This window comes from Enhydra lutris, unplaced genomic scaffold (genome assembly GCF_002288905.1).
Source record: "Enhydra lutris kenyoni isolate GAN:26980312 unplaced genomic scaffold, ASM228890v2 scaffoldscaffold23, whole genome shotgun sequence".
Lineage (NCBI taxonomy): Eukaryota > Metazoa > Chordata > Mammalia > Carnivora > Mustelidae > Enhydra > Enhydra lutris.
The window spans coordinates 3,492,732-3,513,178 of NW_019154107.1; the positions used below are offsets into that span (position 1 = coordinate 3,492,732).

Below are 20,447 nucleotides of genomic sequence, written 5' to 3' on the forward strand. Positions count from 1 at the left end.
AGTAAAATAAACATTATTTTAATGTTTTTATTTTAATTCCTATATAGTTAATATACTCTCTTATTAGTTTCAGGTATACAATGTACTGATTCAGCACTTCCATACATCACCCGGTGCTCATCATGACACGTGCACTCCTTAATCCCCATCACCTATTTCACCCAGCATGCCTCACTCCCATCTACCTCCACTCTGGTAACCATAAGATTGTCCTCTAGAGTTAAGAGTCGGTTCCTTGGTTTGTTTCTCTCTTTTTTCCCCTTCATTCATTTGTTCTGTTTCTTAAATTCTACATATGAGTGAAATGATATGGCATTTGTCTTTCTCTGACTGACTCATTTCACTTAACATAATAACACTCTAGCTCCATCCACGTTGTTGCAAATGGCAAGATTTCATTCTGTTTTATGGCTGAATAATATTCCATTGTATATATACACACATCTTTATTCTTAAAATAAGTATTTTTAAGAAGTAAAATATAAGAAATTAAGTTGCAATGTTACTGATTTTAATTTTTTTTTCAGATGGCTTAACAGAATCAATATGTTGACTGCGGGATATGCAGAAAGAGAGAGGATTAAGCAAGAACAAGGTAAAGGGATATATATACTTGTTTTACAGTCGTAGGGTTTTTGTTTTGTTTTGTTTTGCTGTTATCCTATGCAGTGATTCACTACTGTCATTTGAATGAACATGGATATGTCAGGCTGTGGTTATTGTTTTCTGGGCACTTTGAATCCAAACCATAGCATCTTATAGGTAAGGTTTAGTAAACTAAACAATAGGGAATAAACTGAAATTTTTTGAGCTCCTAGTGTGGAGTTTGTTGTTATCTCTCTCAGTCTATTTCCAATGGAGGAAAAAACCTTTAAAAGTCTGTAATTGGTCCTAAATATTGACCAAAGTTCAGGTACTTGCTGGTGCATTGTTTTTTTCTGTTTAGCAGTTTCATAGACAGTTAAGTGGACTTTCATGCAAAAAGCTCAGATGGATGACCCCTTCTTCCATAAATTATCTCAACTGTGGTTATGTTCTTCAGTCATCTTCATCTGTTACTCTGTGATCTAATGGAACTTGCCTCAGTATTGACCTCAGATTTACAAAAGACAATGTCATTATGTAGAATTAAAATTTTACTGAAAGTTGTAGTCACCATTCCGAAGTTGCTTTACATTTCCAAGAAGTATTTATTGTACGCCCTTGGAAGAATCAACAGGTTTTGGAAATCTTTTGAGACTTCCTCAAATCAAAGAAATTCTGCAGATTACATATACATATATATGTACATATGTATATATATGTATATGTACATATATATGTATATGTAATCTGCAGAATTTCTTTGATATATATGTATATATATGTATATGTATCTGCAGAATTTCTTTGGTATATATATAATATATATATGTATCTGCAGAATTTCTTTGGTATATATATATATATTTCTTTGGTACACATACACACACGTGCACATACATACACAAACACATTTCTAGTTGTGTCTCCAGTGGGCATTGCCTATTTGTTTATGTGGAGATCCTAAAAACCTTCTGTTTCCTCTCAGAGTAAAACCTCAGCCAAAACTTTTCTAAACATCTAAAAGCTAAAAGTTAGAGAGCTTTAAAGAAGATAAGCGGATCCCAAAACCAGTCTGTCAGCAAATGTTTAGGGCAGGGGTTGGGAAACTTTCTGTGAAGAGCCAAGTAGTTAGTATTTTAGGCTTTGCAAGCCCATAAGATTTCTGTCTAAACTGGTCGAAGTCAGCCATTAGAGTATTAAAGCAGCTGTACACATATGAGGAATGTTGCTGGGCTCCAATAAAGCTTTATTTATGGACACTGATACCAAATTATTCTTCCTCTGGGTTCTTAACCATTTAAAAATGTAAACACCATTCTTGATCCACAGGTACGTAAAAACAGAGAGCCTCATTTGGTCTCCAGGCCTTAGTTTACCTAGCCCTGGTTTAGAGCCATTGGGTGAGGGAATGAGCACGAATAGAGCACCGAACAGTGAGGAGTTAGGGCAGGGAGAGTTCAAAGAAATAGCAAACATGGTTCCTGCCAATACGAATATATCATCTTGTTGAGGATCTCATAGATACACCCTTGAAATTGCTTAAGAGAAAATAAAGAACAACAAAAACAAAAAAACTAGCGAGTTACATAAAGTAAATAAGTCCTAATGATTGCACAGCATGCAACTGACTTTAAAAACTTGCTAAGTGGATGCAAATTAAAAAAAAAAAGAACCTGGGAAGGAGGCAGGATTAATGAGGAAATAACTTGTTAGAGGAAGTGATTGTGAGCCTGATGTAAAGTCAGCAGCAGAGGGGAAGAGAAGATATTTTATTCAATATGAAGCTTTTGTGTGTAATGCCTTCAACTAGCACTCTGATTAAATTAAGGTGAAATAGGCACTCATCCTGCCTGAAATTACACTGAATTCTAGTAGAAAGGCTACTCTTAATATAATACAGAAAATGAAATGTAAAAGTACAAATCAAGTTCTGTGGAAATTCAGCTGGAGAGATTGCTTCCAGGAGGGGAAAGGGAAAAGGCTTTTTGTCAGCTCCATTATTTGAACTTGTTCTCACAGGATGAGAAGGAAGGAGAGTTAAGGAAGTAACCAACAGCATCCCTGAGAGGGGAAACAGCATGGATAGTTCCACAAATAACATGGAAGCATTCTCCATCAAATCAGTGTGCACAGGCAAATCCCAGCCAGGACTAGGAAGTGTGTCAGGCCAGTCATTAAGCCACATTTCTTCGTTGTTAAAAGTTTGGTTAAGGAATAAACCTTTCATACTTCAACTTAATTTATAGGCCTAAAATTGTGTTAAGAGTACTAAAAAAAAATACTAGTCTTTCTTTTCACATTTTTTAAAGTCATAAAACAGTTCTTTATAGGTGTACAGATTTGTTTCTGTTCTTCTTAAGAGGCAAAAATTAGAAGTGAGCAATGTACTGAGGAAAATGAATCTTTGAAAAAACGTGATTTACATGAATAAGGAATCTTGGATTTTCAGGCTCAACTCTTGTGTTTTATCACTTTGAAGCTTAGCATGGTCTTGATTTTAGTGAATTTTCTTTGTACCTGGTGTTATATGGCCAAATTTCATTGTGGATTAAAGAACTGGTAAGTTATATTGCATACATAGGTTCCCATAAGTATTCAGTCCAAGGATTCATGCTGCCCTGGTCATGTGAGTATATACTTCAGTGCCTTCTGGAGTGGTAAACATTCACTGGCAGAAGCTAATAGTTAATAATTCACCCCTCTCTTGCTAGCTCAATGCAACCAGAATCTCTGAAATAATTTGGATTTCCACAGAGTGTATATTCCTCAGGCACTCTGACATAGGTCAGAAACATCTGACACTTTCCTACTTTCTGCATAATTAGGTCTCATGATATATTCTATATAGAAAACAACTGGATGCCTGTGTCTACTCGACACTTCTATACAGTTCTTTGACATCTGCAGAGTACCATTCTCAGTACTGAAGTTAAACTTCATACAAAATACAGCTCTTTGAGGGTTGGGAATCTTTCACAAACATGCAAAGGAGAAACTAACTGCCAAGCACTTTTTATTTAAGTACCCCGTGCAGCTTGGAAGTGACTCTTGCATTGATTTAAATAAAAGTTTAGTGAATTGCTATCGGTAGCTATGGAAGTATAAAGGATGTGGGCTTCTCTTTCATTATTTGTTATTGTACTTAGAGAAAACAGGGTTACACTAAATTATGCCAAGATCACAATTTGGCTAATTGTCTGCTAATTATTTTTCTATATTTTCCCACCTTCAAGTCAGACATTCATAACACATTATTTTCTCTCATACATAAGGTCTTCCTAAAGCTTTAATCACATAAAAATGAATGAAATATATTGCAATTTTGGCAGTTTTAAATGAACAAGTCATTCTTTTTTTCAAATTATCCTTTTATATCAACATGAGAAGTAAAGTGGAAATGTTCCTGTTCTACTGACAACACTGTTTATTCATGATTAGTTACTTATAAAATTGAATACCACTGCAAGAGTTCCATTTATTTTGTGCTAAATAGAAAGCTAAGAAAAATAAATTAATTTGCTCTTAGGATGCAAATCAAACTGGTTTTCAGCCTCTGAGCAAACAGTGTGCCTGTAATTTTCCACAAAAATCCCAAATAAACCATGATTGAGTTTTCTGTGTAGGCTCCTCTATGGCATTCTCTGTCAAAGACACACAACTTACTGTGAGAAATGAAGTTAATTTACAAGGTGGGATTTCAGTCTTTTCTTCGGTAAGCCAAGAAAACTATAGATTGATGGTACTTTTTAGTAAACCAAGAATTACATCAAATAGTGGACTAGATTTCTTCCTAATTCAGCTGAGGGGGAAAAACAGAGAGAGAATCTCCCACATCTGTCACTTGTAGTGATAGCTATAGAGAATTGGATAAAATGGCAATCATCTCCTTCTCAACATGCTAATAAGGACCACTTGATGTAGTAATTCCTTGAGACCCCCAAGGTATCAGTGCAAAGGTCAAGGAGAAACTCAACACAGTTGCCAGGGTTTCAAGAAATAGTGGAAAGGGTAAAAACAAAGTGATCTTGGTAAACCACTGCTTGGGGCTGGGATGGGGGGAGCCGAGTGTCTTCACCTCCAGCAATGACTTCCCTGTGGTATTTCAAGCTCCCACAGAACTACCTAACCCAGAACCCGGAGTTTCAGAATTCACTTTTCACTGTTGCAATTGCTATAAGAAAAAAAAAAAAAAACTAATATCCAAGAAGATAAACACAAGGCATTTATCTCCTATGTGATCTGGGTCAGACTGTCCTAGAATGCTACCTACAAAATCACCCAAGAAGATCAGGGTCCTAATATTTATCGAGTGCTACCAAGGTGCAAAGTGCTTGAATATATATTACCTTATTTAGTCCCCCCACCACACACATACACACAACTCTGAAAGGCGGTTATTATTAGCCCCCTTCTACCGATGTTGAAATAGACTCGGGTTTAGTAACCATGACAAGAGCACTGAGATGATAAGTGGTATAGCCAGGAATTGAACCTACATCTACCCAACTATATAGTTCATGCTTTTCCCACCATTGTTTGTTGGGTACACCTCTGGGCAACTACATCAATTCGTATTTGATTAGTATTTGGTTAGTATACTGGCTGTCACCAGCATGGTCCATTGTAAATACCAGACACAAATTTAGATTAACTAGTTTCTGCTTACCTTTTAGTCAAAGGGAATAAAGTAGGAATAGCATTTTCAAAGTTTTAGTATTTTGAGGCCTGAATATAATAATCTCTCTCCATTGTTAAAGAATTGCTGTTCTTGAGAGCCAGAGTAATAAAGCAGAGGGAGGAGGGGGCTTAAAGCATCATGAATAGGGGCACCTAGGTGGCTCATTTGGTAAAGTGTCTGCCTTCAGCTCAGGTCAGTATCCCAGAGTCCTGGGATCGAATCCTGTATCGGGTTCCCTACCCAGCAGAGAGCCTGCTTCTCCCTCTGCCTGCTGTTCTCCTAGCTGGTGGGCTCGCGCTCTCTCTCTCTCTGACAGAAAAAAAAAAAAAAAACAACCTTTAAATTTTTTTTTTAAAAAGCATCATGAATATATGCCAAATTAAATTCTCCTACCTATGTCATACAAAAGAGTCTCCTCAAGGTCTAGGGCAAGGTGATTTCTTAGTTCAAATCCCAGCTCTACTAATTTCTATTCAGCATATATAGTAAGCACTCAATAAATGTTAGTTATACTTATTAATAAACACCACAAGGAAAATTTATATGAGTATTACAGTATAGGAATTCCTGGGTGGAGAGGGGTTCCTGTAAAAATACATGTCACGATTTTTCACCTAAATCTGGGTATCATTTAGGCCTTATGATGGTTCTTTTGTGATGTCGATTTTCATAAAAATAAGGAACATATGTTTTAATAATTTTTTTCCTCTTTTACCATCTGAGATTCATATGGGTAATGCTTATAGGTTTTTCCTTGTAACTCTTGTAAAGAATTAACCCAGAGTTAAGAGTGGTTAAGGTATTAGTGGAACAGGTTTTGATTATTGGCCTTTGTGCTGTATTTCACTTACGCAGCTGATTCATCTCTCGGAGTTTTTTCCCTTCCCTCTTGTCTGAGGTCTGCCAAAACTAGCGGCTTACATTTTCTACCCTTTTAAGTAGTTCTGGAAGTTTGGAACTTGCGGCCCACATCAGCAAATTTGCCCTTTTGCATTTGGCAAGAATCAGAATTTGCCATGTGTTTTCAAGTAGAGGTGGGAGTATGGTGTTATAGAGATTCATGTCAGCATGACTCTGGAAACAGCGGTTGTTAGATAACCAGTGAATTGAAGCCAGAAAAGAGAACTGAGAACATTATTTCTGGAGCTCTTTATATCTGTAGATCTTTACAGATCTACAGATACATTGCTTTCCTTTTTAGGGTAAAATGATACACCTTTCAGAGGCATTATGTGTTATCATTCATTAATTAAAGGTTCAGGATAATTTGGCCTGAAATCTAAAGCACCCTAAACCCGATCTGGCTTATGCAATGTCTTTTTCTTAACTCCTTAAAATTGTAGCTGTGTATAATTGCTTGCTTTAAAGGTGGGAATTAGGTGATTGTACTCTTCCTTCCTCCTTCTTCCTCAAAACCCAGCTGAAAATAAATGTCGGTGGGCCTGGAGTAGGAGGTGCTGGGGAGCAGAGAGTAGGAGTGGAATTTAAATGTCCTTGTGTTAGCTGGTAGTGTATGTTCCTGAAAATATGGCTAGAAACATTTAATAGAATGTTATTGTATCTATGTGTGTGAATTTACAGATTACTGGAGTGAGAGTGACAAGGAAGAGGCAGATACTCCATCAACACCCAAACAGGACAGCCCTCCACCCCCCTACGATACATACCCACGGCCTCCCTCTGTAAGTTGCCAGCAGACATGTATGTAATTTGGCATCAGATTCTTTGATGATATCCCTTCATTCGTTAAAAACAGTCATGTAGTGAATTGCATGTCAGACCTCCGGATTCTTAAGAGGAAGGAAAATAGGGAGTCTAAAAGCAATAAGGGGAAAAAATATTTAAGTATGCAAAGACAGTTTAATCAGGAGAAACAGTCACCACAGATTCCAGGCATCATAAATATCCGCCCAGGTTTATTAAAAAAAAAATCCTACTTGTGTCAGAGTAGCCTTCATGGAAATATCAGCAACAAAAATATTTCCTTAGAAAAAGGTATGTAAATGGACCTTATGTGTTTCCACACTAATAAAGTTCATTCCTGTGTCCTTCAGAAAAAACTCATAAAAATTAATATTACATCTGTATTGAACACATGTTTTAACATACAGCTTTTTAGATAGTCATGGGGTCTAGCTTAATGTATGTGTTTATATGGTACTCCAGACTCCTTAAACCTGTGTACATTATTCTGCACATAGACTGTACTTTAATCTTTTAATGGGGTAAACAACTGTCCTGGTTTTCTTGGGACTATCCCACTTCATGCACATTTCCCATCCGAAGTACTAAGAGCATCTCAGTAGTGTCCCAGTTTCGACAATATATTGCATGGTTACGGCATCATAAGAGTCAGTTCTGCCTATCTTGGGACTGAGTCTTCCACACAGGAAATGGAAGCTGAATTTAGGTGACAACAACAGTCAACCTAATTATACCTCCATATTACTCTAGAGGATTTTAAATAAGAAAGGCACTACACAAGATGGTGACATAATTTGAGGCCACTTCTCAACCTTGGCTGTGCATAAGAATCACCTCTGGAACATTTTAGAAATGCAGATGCAGACATTAAATCAGTATATCTGGGACTACAAACAGCTCACTGGACTAGACTATGGACCTTCCGTGAACAGGGACCCTGTTGGATTGATCTACACATCCCTGTGGTGTAGCACAGCACTGGCACTTAGTTACTAAGTGCATAATAAATATTTCTGAAATAAACAGATAGGCACTTTTTTGACCAATAACTAAAAGGGAAGCCACATTTTTAATGACAACTTTGGATGACGAAGTCTATTACCTAAGAATTTTTCCTATATGTATACACACTTTATTTAATGCAGCAGTTCACTGAGTGCAACAGAATGCAAGGATGAGCGATAAAAATGAAATCACAAACTCAATGACAAGATATAATTTATGTCATATTTTCCCTCTTCCCCTAAAACATCAGGGCCTGAATAATGCCTTTAAAATATTTCTAAAAGAGGAAGAAAGGGAAGCTGCAGCTTCATGACCAGCTCTTTAATCACAGCAGCATGGGGATTTCAAGAAAGAAACTATTTATGTTATTAACATGTGGGAAGATAAACTGCCCCCAGAAGATGCCACTTAACTTCTCCTTTAGCCCAAGGGGCAGTATGAACTTTCGCCTCAGCCAGGCTTGTCCTGACCACAGCTGCAGCCCTGTTTGCCGTGACCACATTTGATAAACCTGGCTCCTTCTGCCAGAAAGGAGCCGGGCTGATCTGTTAGCTGCCAGAGCTAGAGTGAGCCTTGTCCCCAGCGGGGGCACCTGCAAGTCCTTTACAGCATTCACTCGATGCTATATGGTATGTTCCCAAACCTGAAATTCTGGGAATAAAATATCCCATTTTTCTTTTATGTTTATGTACTCTGAGGTGCCCATGCTCAAGGCAAATGCTAATCCCCGTCAGGGTATAATCTCATCCTGCCTATATTTTTAACTCTTTACAAAGTGCCACAAATTGAGCAGACCCTAAGAAAGAGTTTCCTTGGCGCCCATAGGAGGAGACATTCAGCTGTGAGGAAGAGGAGGGGTTCTGTCTGATTATAGGCATCTTGTTTTCACATCCAAGAGTCTCTCTCCTTGCCCTCAGCCCCAAACTCCATAAAATCCGGAAATATGAATTTGGCAACAATTGTTCACAGTTTCAAATGCATAGAGATTTTTAAAACTTCCGATTTTTGTTGTTGAATATTTCTTACGTAAGCATTCAGATTTTCTTATGCTTCATTGTAAAATTTTGCATGTTAATACGTCAGATTTTTCATGAGAGTCTGGTAGAGCTGCATTTGAACACTCCACATCTCAGTCCCTTAAAAGATCAGCCAGGGCCCAACTTTGAGATGTCTGTGAACTTGACTAGTCATTAACTTGACTGGTAAATGTTAGCAGGTGGAAATCTAACTTGTGCCTTGCTGACAGAGGTGGTCCGTTATTTCTATGGAGACTGACCAGAGGCTCCTTTCCACAGATGAGTTGTGCCAGTCCTTACGTGGAAGCAAAACACAGCCGGCTCTCTTCCACAGAGACCTCTCAGTCACAGTCCTCCCATGAGGAGTTTCGCCAGGAAGTGACCGGGAGCAGTGCGGTGTCCCCCATTCGCAAGACAGCCAGTCAGCGCCGCTCCTGGCAGGATTTAATCGAGACGCCCCTGACAAGCTCAGGATTACACTATCTTCAGACTCTACCCCTGGAGGATTCTGTCTTCTCTGACTCTGCGGCCATCTCCCCGGAGCACAGGCGGCAGTCCACTCTTCCAACTCAGAAGTGCCACCTACAGGATCACTATGGGCCGTACCCCCTGGCCGAGAGCGAGAGAATGCAAGTGTTAAATGGAAATGGGGGCAAGCCTCGAAGTTTTACTCTGCCTCGAGATAGCGGGTTCAACCACTGCTGTCTGAATGCGCCGGTTAGTGCCTGTGACCCGCAGGATGACGTACAGCCCACAGAAGTGGAGGAAGAGGAGGAGGAGGAGGAGGAGGAAGGGGAGGCAGCAGGGGAAAACATAGGAGACAAAAGTAAGTATATTGGAGATGCTTAGCCTGTGTACGCAGATTCCTAACCTTTTCAAACTGCTTATTTTAAGAAAATAGAATCTTGTTTCCTTTTTTTCTTAAAATAATGGTCTTGCTGCATAGGAAGTTAGGTATCCCTTGGTGTTTTACTTTCAGACCTTGAGTAATGTGGGGGACAAAAGATGGATAACGAAACCTATATCCCAGGACACTCAAAGCTAGAGCAAATGGTTTTCCCCAGTTACCCATTTGCCTTTTAAGGCCGATGATAGTCATTTCTTTTCCTTTTCATTCCTCCTCTTACCCACTTTCTTCTCCCTCGCATGCATCATCCCTTTGGTCCACAGTCATTGTCCCCTGAGTTTGGGTTAAGAAACTAAATGCTTCATACAGGGTGTTAGCAGAACCTTGGTTGAATATGTAAGTGAATACACAGACACACACGTGCATGCACACACACACACAACTTCCTTTTCCACCATTAAAAGATTTAAAGGAAAAATTCAGAAGGGTTTTCCAAGAAGAAATTTCAAACAGCACTTCTGTCAAGTCCAAATAGTTGAAAAAACCAGTTTCCCAAAAGCATTTATTTACTTTCTTGGTATGTATATTGATTGCAAAACTCAATTTATGTGAATCAACTCTTAAGAGAGACAAAGTCAATTAAGTAAATCCTCTGACTTGCTGGCATTAAGACTATGTTTACTAATTATCAAGTTCTTTATCCAACATCCCTTACCAAGCATCTGTTTCTAATTAACGTGCTACAACAGGCCAGAAACCCAGCTTATTTTTAAGGGAAAGGCTAAAACTCAGTTATTTTACTTAGAAAGAAAATCTAGGTTTGGCTATAAGTCCTGAATGTAAAATTACCCCGCCAAAACAATAGTGTTAAAGGGGTAGTATAAAACTGTTTGCATGTCTTTGTTCAAAACGAAGTTTGGGCCAGTTAGTGCAAATGTCCCAAGCCAATGTTGATAAAACCACAGTTGCTGGTCTGGTCCCACTAGGGCAGTAGATTTCTCTTTTTAAAGGATACAAGCAGAATATATCCATCAGCCCATTTTGTGAGAAAATGAGTTTGACTGTGGGATATAGTACTGTAAGTTCTTCATCATGACTGGAAAACAGCTCAGAGCTCACAGAGGACCAGCAGGTCAGGAGCCTCATCCCCATGTTAAGTTTGGCTTATTTAAAATGAGGCTCACTTTGGAGATGATTAACAAGAAAATATAGTAGACCTCCTTTTATGGGATGGATCTTCATTGCATTATTTAATGGGAATTCAATTATATCTTCTACCCTATATGAGTCTCTTGTAATAAAATTCATATGTTAATGCAGTTTCCACCTGAAATATATTTTAGCCATAATCTCCACGAGGAGCATTACAAAAGGTATACTATTGGTGCAGGAAATGGTAATTACCATCTGTTACCTGTCATGGCTTCCCAGCATTCACATTTATCAGAGATTATGGAAGAGTCTGGTGGAAGAAATACCTAGGAGCCACATTAGGCCTCTGTAGGACTTCTGGCAAGGATGATAATACATTTTTACCATTACGATGTTTACCGAAATTAGTACATTGTTTTCTAAAATTTAAAGCTGAGTTAGAAACTGCGTTTCGACGGTCATCCAGGTGCTGCACGATGGCTCTAACTATGTGAGGTTTGTTCAGTATTGTACAAACAGAGCAGGGAAAATATTTTATCTCTGCTATTTTAAAATAAATTGTGTTGACATTTGCACAGCCCTCTGGACTAGAGAATTCTGTTCGGAAAACATCTCATGGCCGCAGGTAGAAGTCATTGATGCTATCTTTCTCGCTTAAGCCAGTTACTCCCCAGTTCCTCCTGGCCATGAGTGAGGGAGTACTGGAGAGGAGAAGCCATATCCTCGGGCCTGAAAGACAAACCTGGGCCCACAGAGCATCCGTAGTTAGATGGCTTTCGAGTTTGCTCTTCCAGTGTCTCTTTTTGGCTGTTTGTTGACTGGATACATTTCTACCATATAGATGCACTCCTAAGTTGGTGGGTTTTTTCTTCAGTTTTCCAAATGAGTCAAGTGGGCAGTTATCCAGTATTATCCATCTCTTTCAGGGGCTCTTTTTCCGTGGAATAATTGGGATAAGGCCAAACAACCGTAGGAAATGTGTCCATAAATCTAGTACTGCACATTTTGCTTTTTGGTTCAATGTCGTGTGGCAGCTAATGCTGTTTCAGTCAGATCTGCTTCACTAGAGGTGGCTATGCACTGTCGTTCAGGATCCCATTTCTTTCTGGACATTTCCCCCCAGATCTTGCTGCTTGATGTGTCCGTGTTCTTCAGACCATTCTCAGCAGAGCAGTGCGTTTCATGGTCGCCTAGTAGATGTTTTTTACTTAACGGAATGTATGTTTGCCTTCCTAACGATCGACTTTCTGCATTACTGTTTTTGACATTTAGGAATGTTCGATTCGATGAACACACAATTTGAGAAACATCAGTTTTACAATCAGTGTTTGCAAAAGAATTTTTAAGGCCTGGTTAAGGGGTTCGTGACTGCCCCGGGTCAGCCATTAGGAACAAGTATTCCAGGCTTCTTATCCAAATTGAGCTACTGGGTGTTCTATAAGAAGAGCCCAAATTATAGGCATGAAAGAAGCTGTGGCCACGCCATCAGACCTGAGAGCACTCGCTCTGCCACCCACAGCTTTGCCGGCACCTGCGCGTGTTATAGTCGAGGCCCCGCAGTGGTGTGTATTTGGTTTGACCTACTAAAGTGAACTTGCAGTAATCCAGTACAGACCTGCAGGGGAAATAAGTTTTGTGTCTCTAGGTCCAAATATTTTTTCTCAGTTTATCAAGAAATTAAAAGTAGGAAGCGTCAGGCAAGTGGGCAGGAGTAATAGAATAAAATGTGAAAATATAGCCTATCTTCTGCTTTACAGATGAAGAACTATGTCATCAACCAAACTCCTCTCTTATCATTTATATTTACTTTAACTTTATATAGTATGGTGTATATTATATAGTGCTCACAAGTTTACAAAGCAGTCTAAAAAGTAAGGTGTACCTAAATCGGTGACTTAGATTTTTTTTTTTTCAATTTCCATGCTTATGAGGTATAAATTCAGCCTCCCTTAGGACAGTCTCCAATCTGTGTCCTCATGATTGGACTATGTTTTCTCTTATTTTGAAATTCAATCATTTAACTGAATCATACTATGATTTTGCACAGGCTGAACTCATTTTGGTGTAAAATGAATGATATTAAAAGTACACAGATGAGACCTGTCTTGTTTTCCTTTGACTGAAATTCAGCTTGCATATTAATTATCCTGACCTACTTCACTGGCATTTGGGAGAAGACAAGTAATTTCCTATTATCCCAATTAGCAGTTTCAAAGCTTACTGAGATGTGGGCCTTCTAATACCTCAGTTAAATTAAATAATAAATTATGTCTGCCTATGCAACTTCCATGGAATATAAATCATAAAAGTTGGACAAAATATAAAAATATACTTCATTCAGAAATCATCTGCCATAACACTGAAATACTGTTTTGGTTAATGCAGTTTGAAGTCTACTTGGAATAGCTCTTTTCTTAAACTGTCTAGTACACTGGACAGTTTAGATGAGGTTTTTCAAAAGCTTTATCCTTTTAATCCTGCTGATTTCCCTCTTTACTAGCCATACATTCTCGGTGCTTCCATGTACTTGATGAAGTTATAATGTGCTCTTTTTCATTGTCTTAGAGATAAACTACCAGTATTCTCACTTAATCTACACATTTATTAGCTTGCTCTTAGAAATCTAAAGCAAAACCCCGGGTGTTTTTGGTTTCGTTTTTGTTTTTTCCAGAAGTGGAAGGGCGGATAAAATCTGTCAGCTTATAGCTACGATGCACATTAGGTTACCTGCCGAGATATTGACTAATGCTTCCAAAGTGGGATTCTCTAAGAAATGTATTTTTAAGTAATTTTTTTAATCTAAACCTCCTTTGTACAACATTGGTAAGTTAAGAGCTATGTAAAATATGCAGCTCAATGGCCTAATATCTTGAATTATTGAGGCAGAGAGGATGGATAATGACTACCAATACAGGGCAGAAGAAGATAGATTAATCCTCTTCAATCATTTTAAGGGTCCTAGAGTAATTTCCTGAAGAGTCTTTAAAAGCTATGAATTTTATTTTTAAGAACATCCAGGTACAAAGTATGTGGGCAAGGGGAAGATATTCCTAGAATATGAAACTGCATAAAAGGAAAAGAGAAGGAAGTTGAAAATAAAAGTGTTACAGCACATTTTACTGTTTTACTGATTGTTGAGATCAATTATGCACAAAGAATTTAGAAGGGCATAATCACCACTAATATCTTCAGTTACAGTTCAGGTCTAAAGGAAAGAGATGGAAAAGCTATATGAGGAATATGAATAAAAAGACGTGTTAAAATCAGAGAAAAAAATAGCAGAGAACCCTAAATACGACACTTCTGTAAAGTTTAAGGGCATTATGCTTGGCTTGTTATGTAACAAGTATATATAAAGAACACAGAAAAATCTAGAAAGTATTAAACAAATATTCTCTTAATACCATATTTTCTTGAAGATTAGATATAGAGTCTAACTAAAATGCCGATACTGGTTATAGTTTGGATTTGTAATGACACCTCACTCAGTTGTTGACTTAAATGATGAGGAAAAATTATTATCATTGAGAAGTTCAGAGGTGGGTTGATCTGGAGTGAATTTTGTGACTCTACTATGTCAGGCCTCTCAGCTAATTTTCTGTAATGCCAACAGCTCTAGGCATCACTTCTTACAAGACAGCGTCCCGAGAGCCAAAGACCAGCATCTAGGGCACCCTAACTTTAGTCCTCTTTGTAGGAGCAAGGAAAAATTTTCCTAGATCCTTCCAACAGACTTAGCTCCCTATTGCATTGGCCAGAGTTGCATCATACACCCAAAGAGCAAGGGAAATGGAATAACTATGAGTAGTCGAGACTAACCTTGATTTGTTTTTAAGGTCATAAAGAAAAAAATGTACCAAACCGCTTGTCATTACTATCCATATGAGCCTCTCCACTGTTACGTATGTTACATCTGCAAACAAATTTGTTCAAGCAGGGTGGCACTCTTTTAGTGTGTGTGTGTGTGTGTGTGTGTGTGTGTGTGTGTGCGTGCGCACGCGCGCGCAAACATATACCCCAGATCACATCACATCATTTAAGTCTTGGCACTAACGAAAGGTTTCATATCTAAAAGGGGATACATATTATGTAAACCTGAAAATACAGCAAGTTAGAAGGAATTATTGTTGACTTTTGAAATGAATAAGCATATTTTCCTATAAACACTAAGGGATCGGAACTTGGAATACAGTCTCTGAATATATTTCTCAGTTAAAATCCTTGCTTTGTCACTCTACCACTTGTAAGTGGTATGATGGATCAAGTTATTTCACACCTTCTTCATGTGTACATCATGTAGTAGCAGTACCTGAGGTTTTATACAGATCAAGTGAGGCAACGGCAGAAAGCACTTAGTTTCCATATCTGACACACTGTAAGTCTTGAAATAAATTTTTTATAATTGTGTAATTTATATAGATTTTATGCATATTTGGATTTAGGCAATAAGGGCAATTATAATACTTAAATAGTGAATTAATCCTGGCAAACCTCAGTAAATAACATGTACCTGACTGCGTGCCCTGACTTTGTTCAGTTCCAGCTACTGAGTTAAGCCATATGAATTGCTGTTTTTGTAGGTCAAAATGATGAAATATCAGCGATTTTGTACATTTCAACATAATACATTAGCCATATCCTAGGAGCTAAAATAGAACTGTCCCTCACTTTACATTCTTATCACTCACTATTCCTTTCCTTTTTGACTTTGGACATTTGGGAACCCAAAAGAAAACTTGTATTCCAAATAACAATGACTGTATATCTATTTACTGAAATGAGTTTATAGATGCCATGTGGGTCTCAGTACACATATTTTCCCCTCAGAGGGTTCTACTCTGACAACCCAGTCTGACCCAGAGGACCCCCTCACCACCATAACCACCACCATTCATTCTCTGAAATATTGCCCCCTCTTTTATAATCTTCACAGCTTTATCACTCTGAGTATAATATCAAATATTATTCACTGATTTATTTTCCATCTCCACCCACCAGAATATAAGTTTCTGAAGAGCAGAGATTTTATTCCTGTTTTGTACACCAGGTGCCTAAAATGATATATGGCCCCTGGTAGGCCAGACACTATTGGATGAATGAATGAATGAGTAAAGTGAATGAATAAATAATAGCTAACCCCTTTTGTCACCACTTTTTTTCCATTTTATTACATAATAGTAATATGATTCACTGAAGTTAATGTTTTATCCATTGTGTGACATAAAACAGGAATAAAACCATTGCAGAATCCTTCATGTTGGGTATTTTGTAAAGAGAAGGACAGTACTCCATGGCCGGCATACCCTCTTCATGCTGGACACCACAAAGCTGGGGTGCGAATAACTAGAATTACTGCTTTTTGTGTTATGGCTCACTAAGAGTCACCTTCTCTACTACTGAAACCCTACCCTCCCAGTTTAATCCCATTTCAAAGATGAAGGCCACAAGAATAGGACATGTGAGAGAACCAGTTCGTGGTTGGAAACCAGATCTTCCAGCACCCCTGGGCAGTTGTTTTCCTCCCAAAATCTACTGTCTGCCAAGGCAGACTGGCTCCCTGGGTGGATGAAGCCACCTAGTTTCGTCCTGTTTCCTTTGTAAAATGGTAGCTACTGCAACTTGTACTTGAGTGAATAGCCAATAGGCCTGCATTCGCCAGGAAAACAATCTCACGAATGTTACTAAGCAGGAAGCCAGATTTAAGTGGCAAAATAATGAATTCTCGATGCTACAGTGTCACACCAGCAGAGGATGTGAGCAGATAAGAACTGAAGTTCACATAAAAGAATGACGGTCCCTTGCCAGTGTAGGTAAGACAAGCTAGGATTTACAGTTTTGCTTGCTACTAGTTTCATGCATCAGGAAAGCAAACTGATTTTTTTCAGGTCAGTAATGTCATATTGTCAGGTTCTCAAGTAGAATAATTTCTAGCTTATTTTATGAGAATATGTCCTAAGTTCAATGCCCTTTACCTTGGCCACCCTTGCCAGAGAAACCTGAAGATCCCAAAAGCTTCCCTTTCTTCAGTTTGCATGATATCTCCCTCCTATGCTTACTAACTACTGGAAGATGGGAGATAAAGACATAGCGGGATTGCACCCAAAAACGTAGCTTGGAAGTTTCTCAGTTTCCCCATGTTTTTCATTTATTCTTTTAATTGAAAAGTAATAACTTGTTTATTGCTAAGTAAATAAAACAATGGTAAAAATAAAAAACAACCCACTCTCCTCACTCTCCAGAGGTAACTTCTGTTCAAAGTTAAGGTTTTAAAAATTCATTCTTATATGAATTTGTTTTCTTTCTGTATCTTTTTCCTGTCACTCAGGTAATTTTTCCTCAGAAACTCTTTTGATAATGACCATAGTAATAGAAGCAACAGTCTTGTGACAAAACTTCCATGCCGCCTCAGAACCTGGCCCCATCTCAGCATGGCCCCCTAGAAAATGCAGCAGTTACTTGTTGACCTTTTCAAAAACGATGGGAGGAGAAATGTGAGAAGAAATGACAATAGCTGTACGTGCACACTTACACGCTCTGATACACATCCCCATCCTCATGTATCAGAAGCTCATGGCCAACCTGCCTAATGCCTTGATGCCATAAGACTTTTGCCCGGCCTTCTTTTTTTCTAAGAGAATTCTTTTTTTTTTTTTTAAGATTTTATTTATTTGACAGAGAGAGATCACAAGTAGAGAGAGAGAGAGAGAGGAGGAAGCAGGATCCCTGCCCAGCAGAGAGCCTGATGCGGGACTCGATCCCAGGACCCTGAGATCATGACCTGAGCTGAAGGCAGAGGCTTAACCCACTGAGCCACCCAGGCAGCCCTTGCCCAGCCTTCTTAAGGAAGGTCTTCCAGTAATGTCATATGATCCCAAAACACTGCACTGAAAACAGCTAAGCCAGAGACAGCTAGGTAAAAAGCATAGCAAGTCTAGCCTCTGAAAACTAGAATTTAGAACTCAAGAGATGGGCTTCAGAACCACTGTACCTGGTGGTCAGAGTTTACCTATAGCTTCTAGTTTTAAGTTATAAAATACTTATAAAATATTAAAATACTTATGAAATATTAAAATACTATATAACCCTTCTACTAAATCATCTTCCTATTTTTTCCAGTATTCTCACCAGCTCCCTTCTTCTGGCCTTTCTTATGTTAGGCCATAGGCACATCTTAGTGCTAATAGTTGGTCTTCCATAGCTCTATCTGTTATACTCTGAAACTTTTCCTTTAATGGAAAAATATTCTTATTATGCCATTCAATAAGGGGGAAAGTGCCTGTTACTATATATTTTAAATACAGAAGTTGGTCATAAAAAAGTATTTTAATATTTAAACCTCATGCTTGATAACTTCTAGAAGGTTCTTACCTCAGGAATGTAATATGACAATTTCATATGCACGTGTTTCTATTACGAGCACAAAGTATGCCAATGAAATCAGCTTTGAGTTATTTCACTGAAGTTGTACAATACTTGAAAATAAGAATGACAGTTATTGGGATACATGGGTGGCTCAGTCGGTTAAGTGTCTGCCTTCAGCTCAGGTCATAATCCCAGGGTCCTGGGATCGAGTCCCACATCGGGCTCCCAGCTCTGCGGGGAGCCTCCTTCTCCCTCTGCCTGCTGCTCCCCCTGTTTGAGCTTGCTCATTCTTTCCGTCTTTCTGACAAATAAATAAATAAAATCTTTTTTAAAAAAAGAATGACAGTTATTAAACTCATGGATTCAGTTCAGAGCTACAAATTCTTTTTTTTTTTAAGATTTATTTATTTGAAAGACAGAGATCACAAGTAGGCAGAGGCAGACAGAGAGAGAGCAGGAAGCAGGCTCCCCGCTGAGCAGAGAGCCCGATGCGGGGCTCAATCCCAGGACCCTGAAATCATGACCTGAGCTGAAGGCAGAGGCTTAACCCACTGAGCCACCCAGGTGCCCCCAGAGCTACAAATTCTTTAACTTTCTTAGTCATTGATCCCCTAACATTTCATTATCTAGATTTAGCTTACTAAAATGTAAACTAAGTCTCCATCTTGTTGTTTTGGTTTGCTGTAGCAATATGTAGTCTGTTTAGTTCTAAGCATGTGTTCATTTATTCCTATTCACTTATTTGACATTTATTGTTTGTTTACTACATACCAGATAGTTTTTTTAAGAGTATATCTTCCATAGCTCTTCATATGTCTACTTACAACAAAAATTAGTGCATTGTCTTTGAGAAATAAGAAAGGTCTTTCTGATAACATGAAGCAGAATAAACAATTTAAAGTTTGCAGCATCTCTATTGTCTTGTGCCAGTCACTTTCCCAAGTAACCAAATAATAATCTTATAAAAATTATTCTTTGAGAGATGGCATATATTCTGTGTTCATGTTAAGGTACTTATCACTTATGCAGAATTAATAAAACTGCTTGGAATCAGATCACTTCTAAAGCGATTTCATCTTTGGCTCATTCCTTAGACGTTATGGTTGGGACACTTGCTTTCCAGTTGCCCAACTATACTGACAAACACAAATCAGATGTCCAACAATCCTCATTGATTTGTACTATGCACCTTGGAAGCATCTTCTCAGTCATCAAAGGAATACTGATCTATGGTCAGTATAATATGATAGTGGCCCTAATACTATACTGGCATAGTAATATACTGACCATAGATTAATATTCCTTTCATGACTGAGAAGATGCTTCTTCATTTTACAGCACAACTAACATGGAGTTGAATTATAAAAACCTACCAGTGTTAGCAGAGTGCCAAATACAGAAAATCATACTGTATTTCGATTCTCTATTTTAGGGAAACTTGAACCTTAGCATTTTAAACCGTTTTTTGCTTTCTTCCACATTTGTAACCCCTAATTTTCCACAGTTTTGAATGTGATATTTTTATTGTGCTATTTCTTTTTTTGGTAAATCATTCATAGAATATTTTCACTTCATGCCTAAGATCTATTCATTTAAGACCTCCAAATTTTCTCATCCACGACTTTATTGGCTTCCTTAGCTACAATTTTTTTCCTTAAATTATTGTTGTGGTTTTTGTTGGCCTAATTTAGAGTCTATTCTGGAAGTTAGAAAATGGAAATTCTAGAACAGTCATCCACTTTAGGATTCTTGGTGAGAGAAAATAGCCCACAACTTGATATCACTGAACTTAAATTTTATACCTTTTACCTTGAGCATCTCTGCTGTTTTCTCCTTGTTCTTTAACAATACCAATACACAGGGGGTTTTTTTCATGCCTTTTCTAAAAAGAATAGGGAGGAGGGCCGCCTGGAATCACTGTGGCTTTAACACAACCCTTCTGCCAACTCTGACAGTAAGCCCCACCCCTCACTTTGTACCCTATTGTCGATTTACACCATATGTATGTGCTGGGCAGCCATCTCTTGATTTAGCATCCTGGGTTCTAAGACTCTTTTAGTAACATAATTGGAAGGAGTTTTGCCCCAGCACTGGAGGT

At 38.3% G+C, this 20,447-nt stretch overlaps 1 protein-coding gene across 4 annotated transcripts in view; it reads left to right on the plus strand.

Annotated features, from left to right (window-relative positions):
- The window catches only part of LOC111150493 (connector enhancer of kinase suppressor of Ras 2), a 277,360-nt gene that overhangs the window by 225,358 nt on the left and 31,555 nt on the right, over positions 1-20,447 (plus strand). For all 4 annotated transcript variants that reach the window (XM_022507967.1, XM_022507968.1, XM_022507969.1 and 1 more), the window contains 3 exons: positions 528-595; positions 6,845-6,945; positions 9,268-9,814. In XM_022507967.1, coding sequence (XP_022363675.1) covers positions 528-595; positions 6,845-6,945; positions 9,268-9,814 — 716 coding nt within the window. The remainder of the gene's footprint in view (positions 1-527; positions 596-6,844; positions 6,946-9,267; positions 9,815-20,447) is intronic.